Genomic DNA, 10,507 nt, shown 5'->3' on the forward strand with positions numbered 1-10,507 from the left:
TTTTAAAATGTTCAATTTGATATCTGAATTAAAAAAACGAGATTTGAAATGAAAAATAGATTTTATTGCATTAATTTTTTGGAAAAAAAACGAATTTTAGTTATTTTTCAATAATTATTTTGCAAGTTGGTTTCCTAAAATAGGAATCAGGTGCAAGTTGGTTCCCCAAAATGACGATTTTGAAAGTTGGTTCTCCAAAATAAGAATTAGGTGAAAGTTAGTTCTATTTTAGTGCAATTTTCCCTAATATAAATAATATAAAAGAAATATATATTTATTAATAATTCATTTTTATTGAAATATAATATAAATAAATAAGAAAAAAAACAAAAACAAAAAGAATTAATTAATAACTTATATTAATTAAATATATATATATATATATATATAAGAAAAAAAATAAAAGATAAAAACAACAAAAAAGACAAAAAAAATGAATGATTGAATAAAGGTGAGGAATTCCATTAACGTTCTCCTTATAAAATATTGAATAGATTTATTGTCGTTGCTTTTTAGTTATTGTCTTTTTCAAAACATCGTTGGTTTCAATTATCTTTTATGTTTGCGATTATTAATTATTATTTTTATTCTTGTAATTTCTAATTATCGTCTTATAATTATTATAATGTTTTTTATTATAAAAAATCATGGATGGGTGAAAATTTTATGAAATATATGTGTCTCTACTGTAAAGAGGTTCAACACCATTTCATATTTTAAGGACCACTCCAGAAAAGAAACGAGGCTCATTTTTTAAAACAATGTACTTCAAAAAAACAAACAACATATCCAAACTTATGTGGGACGATTAATACACCTGTGACTATAAAACCATAAATTTTGCCAAAATCCGAAATTCATAATAAAATGTTTACAACGGAAACCTGAACGAAGAATGTATGAAGAAACATCGTTACGCCAATAACATCAATGGAGCTCTGTCGATTACCATGAGAAAACCCGACAAACGTAACTTTACAAACAAACCGAGACCGACTCTTTCTGTGTTTTCCAAGTGAAATGGTAGCCGATTTCTTCATCCGGTGATGTGCTCTTACTACCAACTGCACGTTTATGTTACTGCAGATTTGGCACAATATGAAATGTACAAATATCACATGTATATATATACACACACACACTGTTGCATAATCAATAAAAGCTATCATTTTGGACGGGTTATTTAAAGACAAACTTTCTGACGTTTTTTTTTTTAAAATAAATGAAGCACTCTTGTGCTCCGAAGAAAGAAACATTTTGTGACTTTTTTAAATCCCAGAAGGTCATGTATTTAAAAAATCCATCAAAAGGTCATTCACCTAAATAACACGGTCTTGAACTGATGGAATCAGTTTTTTATTATAGCAAACCATCATTCTTCCAAGAAATGCAAAAAAAATGGTAAAATGCAACAAAGTTCGGGTTTAGTTATATTTGGTGTAACATAACTCTTCTTCCCATGTGAATACAACCAAGTACCATAGTTTCCTCCTTTTTACACATTTTGGGCTATAACATGTTGATCTAGTAACATTTTATAACATGGATGTCATGTTTATCGTCCACTTAGGCTTAACCTTTTCGTAAGCCTTCCGTAAACAGGGATCCATGTCATCCAATGCTACAAAATGAGTATATTACCGGTCAAATGGGTAAAAAATAAGAAATTCTTTGTTACACTAGAAAGAAACTAAACCAAACTTTGTTGCATTTTCTTCAAAAATAGCTCATTATTGCGAACTAAATTACTATTTAGCATATCTGCAAAACGTCGAGATACGATGTTGGTAGTTACCATCAAGAGCGGTCCCACAATGGTTCTAGCGAAGGTGGCTTTTCAGTTCTACTATTTTTTGAGATTGTCGTCGTGAATGGAGGTGCGTGCACAGTGATAGGAAGAACCCATTCACATTTGTCTCTTCCTTCTATTAGAAGAGGATGCTCAAATCTGTTGTAAAAATAAAAATAAAAATCATGAACGAAGACCAACCATTATTTGTGACCCAGTTTTTAAAATTTCCTAGTAGTGACACCTATAATGATCAGAATGAATGATCAGAATGATATATGTACTCCCTCTGTACCAAAATCCAAAATAAGTGTCCACTTTCAAAATTAGATAGTTATAATTTATTAAATTTCTTAATTACGACCAAGGAATATTTAAGAGTTGATGAGATAGAGAGAGGGTATGCCTCTCTCAGTAAGGGTAAAATATGAGAAGTGTAATAATTACACATTTCTTAAACTGTGTTTTTTAATCTTATTTTGAGACGGAGGGAGTATATCAAGAGCCCTCTTTTAAGTTGATCATGCAATTTACATACAACAAGAGGCATAAAAATGTTGTGGGTCACAGAAAGATACTAACAACCAAGATATGCAACTTGGGATCAAATAAGTTTGCTGAAAGTCTCCTGATATAAACCACACAAAACTGGTAAGGTCCATTTGGAGGTGGGGTAAGATGTATGCAAACTCGACCCAGAAAAGTCGAGACACAATTTGGACATTTTTCACTTCCCAAATTGTTTTTTATAACCATTTTCATATTGTTCCTCTTCATAAATTAATACCCACGTCTTCTAGTTCCTTGGTCCATTTTCTAATTCTGGAACTTTTACAAACTAGACTGACCTTTGCTCTCCTTGCAGATCCTGAGTTTTGAAATTCTGTAGTTTCCCTTCCAAGAGCTCTTTTACTCAATTTCACATTTTGTAAAAGCACATATAACTGTGCAACAGTTGGCATGCACATAACCCGGTGCAGAACATAACGCTAGGGTTGGGGGCAGGTAAAGTGTTGAGGCAGTGTTAGTGGTATGGAAGCCTATATGCACAAGTTCTTTGGAATTTAGCCTCGTTTCACATTTTCATCGGGATTAACCACAAGAGGAGGCAGTTTATATCTTTTTCATTGGGATCAACCATAAAAGGAGGCATTTTTATTATGGAGGGTTTTAGGGTTTTAATTTGACATTGATAGTTTAGTAACTTACCAATCTTGCCCCATCTTCCGGATTTTTGTTCCACCTATTTTTGTGGGACAAAAAAATGCATGTTTGTCTCAATCAGTCTCTGTCAAACATGGTACAAGTTTTTGTCTGTTCTTTTCTGTCTGGCGTTGTCTCGCATGCCAAACGCACCCCAAAGGAGAGTCTATGGCTCATAACGAAAACTCTTGCGAGTAATTATTGTTGTCATGCTGAGAGGACCATTAACTTGTTAGTGGGACAAAGATTTCTAGGTTTCATTTTTCTTCAACATCTAGTGGCAGTTTTGTTGTGTCCAACCATCCGCTCTGAGCATTAGTAGTTTAGTTTGTGGAGATGGAGGTCCGATAACTAGTGTACCATTTATCGTCATTTGGTTAGTTAAAAAGTTCAATAATTATGTATTCCTGAAACTATGTGCCATTTTCCCTGCAGACATCTATTCTGGGATGGAGAGAGTATCATTCAATAAGTGTAGGTGGTTATGAAGGCAGCAAGGGGCGGCTTGTGATGGCTGGGAGATGCCATATCACAATGGTTTACAAAACAAGAACTAGACAAACCTAAACACACGCTTAAATATTGGCATATGGACCAAGTGGGAAACAATAAAACATATCTAACTAGGGTGGCTACTAGTACTATTAACAATTATCATAAGATACTACTCCATTTGTCATAAAATAAATGTCCACAATAAAAAAGAACACAGTTTTAGAAATGTGTAATTATTACACTTGGTAATTAACTAAATGCAATTTTACCCTTAATAATGAGGAAGAAATTTTCTCCATCTCATAAGGGTACATTGGAATGTACACACTTATGGAAGTGGACACTGATTTTGGGAGGACAAATTGAAATAGAAATATGGACCCTATTTTGGGAGAATAAAATAGAAACGTGGACACTTATTTAGGGATACAGGAGTAATAAGTATGCAATTATGTTAAGACATACCTGCTCCAATCTACATTCTTTGGAGTGGTAAAGAATTCGAACCGCAGCACCCATTGCACAGAGACATGTCTAGTGGAAAAAGACATTGGCCCATCCATTGGAACTGAAAATAGAACGCTGGTTTGCACCAAATCTGCAACAACCTCATGGTGATCACTCTGGATCTGCATATATTCAGCCAAACTATTTAGCATTATGGTTTAGATGGACAAACTATATTAATTGCTTAGGATCTCTCTCTAAAATGTCCACAAGTGATTACACTTGTGGAATCCTTTTCAGAGACCATTTTTAAATGCAGCCATTTGTTATATAAGATGATGTTTACCACAAGACAGGAACGCGAAAAAGAAAAGAAACAGTGGATGCATAACTATTGGATTCTAAGATTTCTTATGGATTGTAATTCCTTGAAGATTTGTAATGTATGATATGATTTTAACGCAATGATGTTTCGTTATGCTTCAAGAAGTTGAGTATTTTGGTATTAGTTATGACTCCACCACTCCCTACATCAAGTAATGCTTGAGGTTAAAGGTGTCGGGAATGGGGGTTCACACAGAAGCTCAAGTAGCTAATAAACAATCTACCTTGTGGTTTGTGCATATTCCAAGGAGGCTCATTTCATACAGATATTTTGACTTCCTACATTTATAGTTTACGTTTAAACAAAAACAAGGACAAGTAGAAAAAAAACATGCACAAAGAATATGAGAATACTTGATGGTTCCTCCAGAAACCCTCTAGAAGTAAAAGAAATTTAAACATAATTTGATGACCGACTAAGCAATCATCTTTCAATACCGAGATACCATTTTAAAATTTATAGTTATTAAATAGTGAACTGTATCAAAGTTCAAAATAATAGTACCTTAGTGATTGTTGGGGAATGTCTTCTAGAGGGATGTGCAGAGCGACGACTTATGGTCTCTGACAACTCCAAGGTTACTGAAAGCTGGAACAAACAAATCAAACAAGTAACAACTTGAAGCATTGATCACATAATTTATATAGCTTCTTAAATATGGAAATACCTCAAGGCATCTCCTGGTTCCTTCCTCATGAAAAAAAGTAAGAGTTCCGCCTATCTGTAATTAGAAGTACCCCATGTGCATTATAAAATCAACCAAAGAAAGCATATGCCAATGAAGATAGTTTGAGATTACCATATCACCGAAGTAATAAGTTGATTCAGGTTTTGTGGGTGAGAACCTTAGTAGAACCTGGTCATCTAGCCTAATGTTGTACGATCTTCCTCGAATGAAGCCTTCTGCTGCAGAGAACGTTAGTGGCAACTTAATTTTTGAGGTATAAACTTTAAACCCCATTATTGCAAGCATGATATGATGGAAAAATACAAATCAGATGATTTTAGATGTGTAAGAGCATCTACAACAGATAATCTATAATTTCTCTAAAATAGAGAACCAAAACTTAAGATCTCTGAAAAAATTTATATACAACTCCAACAGATTCTCTAATTTGAAGATTTCAACGTTAAATATATTGTTGCTATTTTTTTTATAAATTCATCATCTCCATATAATTTTTTTAGAAAATAATGGTACATTCAACCTCATTGATGGAAACAATTAAATTAATATTTCTCTCTCCTCAATAATGAGTTTTAGAGATTTCTCCAGCTTTGGAGATTTGTAGCTTCTCTCTCTTGTTTTCTCTATTGTAGAGAAAATTTTAGAGCATCTATTGGAGCAAAAGATCTCCAAATTGATAAAATGTCTATTTTAGAGTATCTGTTGGAGATGCCCTGAGTATCGGAGAATAAGAAACGGCAGCACTTACATGCAACAGGTTCGACAGTTCTTGTGACGGTTGAGACTCTCAATCCATCATCCATGGAGAGAGATTGTGGACTTCTTAGCTGCTGATTCGGGGGAACGATTACTGAGGATCTCTTAGGTGACAAATTATCTGTTTGGAAACCAAGTTTACTTAGAACTCAAGTCTTACTTGTCACAAGTCTTGAACAGAAAAAATAAATTGTAGTCACTCAACTTTCGAAGTTTATTCACTTGCATAATTGAAATATTGAATAAAAAGATTTTATCAATGAAATGGCAGACTTCCACAATACATCAATTTTAAGCCGATAATAAACATTTCGCCGTGGCATTTAAGTCTATGTCAAAACATGTGCTGAAAGTAACCCTATGACAATCTCACAAGAATAGGGATCATATAAGCATTTAAACTTTGTAATTCGTTTGTGTCCCAAGAATAGCTTACCCTCACTAGAACCGTATAGTACCTCAGCTGCAGACAGCCGAGGAAGTGCCATATATGAAGATATGGTGGACCTCTGGTCATGGTACTGTACATCCTTACTCGATCTTGCTGCAGATGATTGCAAGGACAATGAACTGCCAAATGCTTTCTGTAAACTTCCCCTTGCTGGATTGGAGGAAGAGACAGAAGAGGTGTCATCCCTAAAACTTTCATAACCTTCCTCTACCCCATCAAAAGTTTCATTAGCTCTAACCTGCAGTGAAGTGCAAGTGTGAGGCTTCATAATCAAATTAACAAAGGCTTGAGTTTAACCACGTTACTGGTGGCCTATAAAAGGTAAGAAGAAATCTTCTATAGTATATAGCAAGACAAAAGAACAGGAAAATGAAAAAAGGAGTTTACACCAAGGGATGTTATCTGCAGCTTACCCATTCAGACTCAGCATCCATCTCTTTCCAATAAACATCCAAAAGAATAGGTGTAGCAGGAACAATCCCTGAAATGTTGGAACACATCCTTATCATGCTTCTAATTCATTTGTTGTGCTCGAAAGATGCAACTTTTAGTGTTTACAACACCAAAGAAGCTTGAAAGTAGCAAAATTGATTGTAAAAATGGAATATTAATTGTACGTTCCATTCTACAACAACAGAAGAATTAACTATCCAAAGATCAATCCTTTGAGCCATGAATTATAGGTGCAGAGCATATTATTGAGCATAAATTAAAAGATTATAAAGTGGACAAATCATTTTTGGATTTATGCTGGGAAGATTTTAAGAGGCATAAGGGATAAAAAAGCATTTGATAATGTTGTTTATAGGTGAGCCATATAATAGGGTGCCAATCTGATAGGCGTTTGAGAAAAGAAAGTCCCTAGAAAGTATAAAAAACCAAACCAAATGAACCCAGTATATCCCACACAAAGGTAAGGTTTGGGGATAAAAGAGGATGTTCACGTGAAGACCCCCAGCTGTGGACATTATTTAAAACATGCCTGACCAGGAGGATGCAGTATTGGATGGTATTATTCAGTGTGAAGGCATCCAACAATGATAAAGACGCTTCCCTTATTATGATAGGGTAACATCAATGATATACCATGTATAATGGTGTTGTTCAATGTTCTTTGTTGATTGATGAAACTATGTGCTAATACAAAGTTAGGTTGCAGAAACACCTTAGAATCTAAAGGTTTTAGATTAAGCTAAACAAATTAGCATACAAAGTGCAATTATGGAGTGTGGCAGCATCAATATATGAATGGAAAATTGTTAGGTATGTTAATGATGATGTAAGATTGGGTGAATAAAATGGTGAGATTCAACAGTCTTTCATGACTGGGAATCACATAACAGCTTGAAGGGAGGCTCTGTAAGGTGCCAGTTGTGGGGGAGAACACTGGACCACCAAAAGAAGGGAAGACTTGTACAAAGAGGAGATCGTAAGGAGACGTAGAGGTCAGCCATGATTGCAGGAAGCAGCAAAGATAGATTTATTTTAGTGCAACATACAAAAGAAGTTAGCCTTAGAAGTTATGGGAGTTTAACTTTTCAAAACTACTATTGGACTGCACCACCTAATTGTTTCTTTTGGTTGCAAGGGTAACAAGTAAATTATTTGATTAGAAATGGGGTTCAGCAAGTTTGAATTCACCCATGATATACACTTTGTTAACTATGGCAACAACTAGCCTTCTAAACAATAGCTACCCTAGGCATAAGGATTATCATAGGCTTACACATGAAGCACACGGCACTGTGTAGTGATGACTTTGTATACAACATACTTAAAATTCCTTTATTTACAATTTAATATCTACATTTTTATTTAGTTGACAACTATCAACGCGTTCTTACACTTATGGCCCAAGATTTATCCACTAAAGTGTTGGGAGGACCCTCCCTCAATTTAGACAACACCCGGGAGTCAACGTAAGGCATCAGAAACAAAATGGCATCCCCTTGAAGCTTCCTAACCCCTCACCGGCCCTTGGAGTTGCAGACTTCTTGTTCTTCTTGCCACCAAAGGTATACAAATGAAGTTTATCAACATGAGTGTGAACAGCCCTCACAAATTGTAAATGCTAATTTGTTAAGAATTAATCAGATTAAAGATATAGTGTCATCTTTTGCTTAGTTCTCTCTTCAATCAGTTCATCTTCTCAGAAATTGTCATTCTACTATAGCAATCGAGCTCCTGCTGTGCTCTGCACTACAGATTCAAGATGAGTTGCATTTGACCAAGCATGTTGTATAGCAGGAGTGCCTCCGAATTCTTCAAGTTCAGTCAATAGCTGTTCTGTAACTTTTACTTGAAGAATCAGCAAAATTTCCCTCATTTATCAGCAATGAAGACTGTAAAGCTCTGAATTGAAATAAACACATTAAAAGAATACTCACACTAAGCTTTAATTCTTACAAACATCCTTTAATGAGAAAAAATGCATCAAAATCATATTACCAAGGGTAATCGACATCTCTTCACCAACAATCACTTTCTACTGCAAACATATTTTTACATTGAATCATTCCATGTAGTTAAACAATCGCTGCCATCCCCGGGGACTTTCTGTTGCTTTCAATCAAGACTATGCAACTACTATTCATGCTTTGCACGTAATCTTTGTATATAAGTAAATAAATGATCTTAACAGCAGGTTCTTCTATTAGCAACGAAAGCATGAGACCCAAAGGATGAATTTTCACGGTGATGGTAGATCCATAGATAGATATACCAATAGGATATGATATTCTCTTATCATGGTAGCTTTACTTGACAAGTGATGCACAATATTTTGAATTGTATCCAGAGAAAGTATCTAACCCTACACAAGCAATTTCTGAAGAGACAATTGCAACACCTGTACAGTTTCATGAGAAGGGAACTCTACACGATCAAGATATCACTTCAAGTCCACATATCTCTCCAAGCAAATGAAGAGCCTATCTTGAAATAAATGTAAATAACAACTAAAATAAAGGAAAATAAACATCGGCCCATGCATATATCTCTGCAGCCATGCACGTTCTTTTGTAGAAGAAAAAGCTATAATCTGTATGTCAACCTTAGATGGCCAAAACCAACCACAAAGGTAAAGCTAAAGCATCGACTCTGGAAGTAGAATTAAAAGAGATATGCAGGTAAGATGGTAATGATAAAACAATTACCATTTATTCCAGTTTCTCCATTTAACAAGCCATTTGCTTTTTCAGTGACCCATATTTGCAGTGGTAATCGAGCTTCCTGCAGAAACAAATAGTTGCATACATTAAGAAATGAACAAAAAAGGACAAAATAACAGATATAATAAAAATGGAAGCCCCATCAACCAAGGCCCTAGAGAGGGAAGCAGAATCCCGATTTTCCCACAACTAAGCTAGAGATAGACAAGCAGGCATAGAAACCTTTATTAACATTCTGGTAAAGGCATACCTTTATATGTAAATAGTAGTTATGTCCAGTTTCTAAAATTTCCATTTTCAACAAAACACTTGAAGGACAAAAGCACCTCATGTCCATGACAAATAACAGTTCACATATTGTAGCTTTCTTCATGATGAAGTCTACACAATCACAAGTTCTGATAATGCACCTTATTAAGAATAAACTCATTATGTAAAAACATAAGGGAAAGTATTAAGGAATTGAGCAGACAAAGTTTCACTTGCTAGAATTTATTTATTTACTAGTTCTCCCTACCGCCTTTACAAGTAAGCAACTCCTCAGTCTCCTCACAGTGCATTTATGGCCTAAAATAGAATACAAATAACCATCATTGCAATGTTCCCTTGGTTTTTTCTGACTACTGATGTGTAATATCCTTGGTCTTACTCCTTATCCTCATGTACCAGAACATAATCTTTTGTACATGTTTCCTCTTGATGACCTAAATATAATGAACCATAAACTGCCATTGTAACCTCACAAAAAGTATAGGTGGAATTGTTGCTTCTTCAACCTAGGGATGGTGATTTGCCCCAACTCAGTGGGGAACCCGGCTCACCCGACCAGAACGAGGAAGGGGATTCCCCGCTAAAAGGGACCCGGGAACGGGGCCAGGGATCCCCGGTAGACTCAAACCGGGGTTGGGGCCGGGGCCGGGGCCGGGGCCAGGTAGCGTATCCCACGACCTGCCCCGTACCCGCTACATAATTTTACTAATATATTTTATATGTATATATATATATATATATATACTGGAAGGGTACTCGTGCAATGCATCAAGACACATCTTGATTTCAGTGTTTTGTTTTATTCTTTTTTTATGTCAATATAATATGGTTTTATGTGGTTTTGAGAAAGCGA

General features: G+C 35.2%; 1 protein-coding gene across 2 annotated transcripts in view; it reads right to left on the reverse strand.

Annotated features, from left to right (window-relative positions):
- Positions 1-760: 760 nt before the first annotated feature.
- Positions 761-10,507, reverse strand: part of LOC112502085 — an 18,604-nt gene continuing 8,857 nt past the window's right edge. For both annotated transcript variants that reach the window (XM_025105909.1, XM_025105908.1), the window contains 10 exons: positions 9,370-9,445; positions 6,628-6,695; positions 6,200-6,452; positions 5,756-5,884; positions 5,119-5,225; positions 4,987-5,040; positions 4,824-4,907; positions 3,953-4,116; positions 1,796-1,948; positions 761-1,080 (listed from right to left, as the gene is read on the reverse strand). In XM_025105909.1, the coding sequence (XP_024961677.1) occupies positions 1,798-1,948; positions 3,953-4,116; positions 4,824-4,907; positions 4,987-5,040; positions 5,119-5,225; positions 5,756-5,884; positions 6,200-6,452; positions 6,628-6,695; positions 9,370-9,445 (1,086 nt within the window). In that variant the 3' untranslated portion in view covers positions 761-1,080; positions 1,796-1,797. The remainder of the gene's footprint in view (positions 1,081-1,795; positions 1,949-3,952; positions 4,117-4,823; positions 4,908-4,986; positions 5,041-5,118; positions 5,226-5,755; positions 5,885-6,199; positions 6,453-6,627; positions 6,696-9,369; positions 9,446-10,507) is intronic.

Source organism: Cynara cardunculus, unplaced genomic scaffold, assembly GCF_001531365.2.
Source record: "Cynara cardunculus var. scolymus isolate 2C unplaced genomic scaffold, CcrdV1 Un_Scaffold_902, whole genome shotgun sequence".
Classification (NCBI taxonomy): Eukaryota; Viridiplantae; Streptophyta; class Magnoliopsida; order Asterales; family Asteraceae; genus Cynara; species Cynara cardunculus.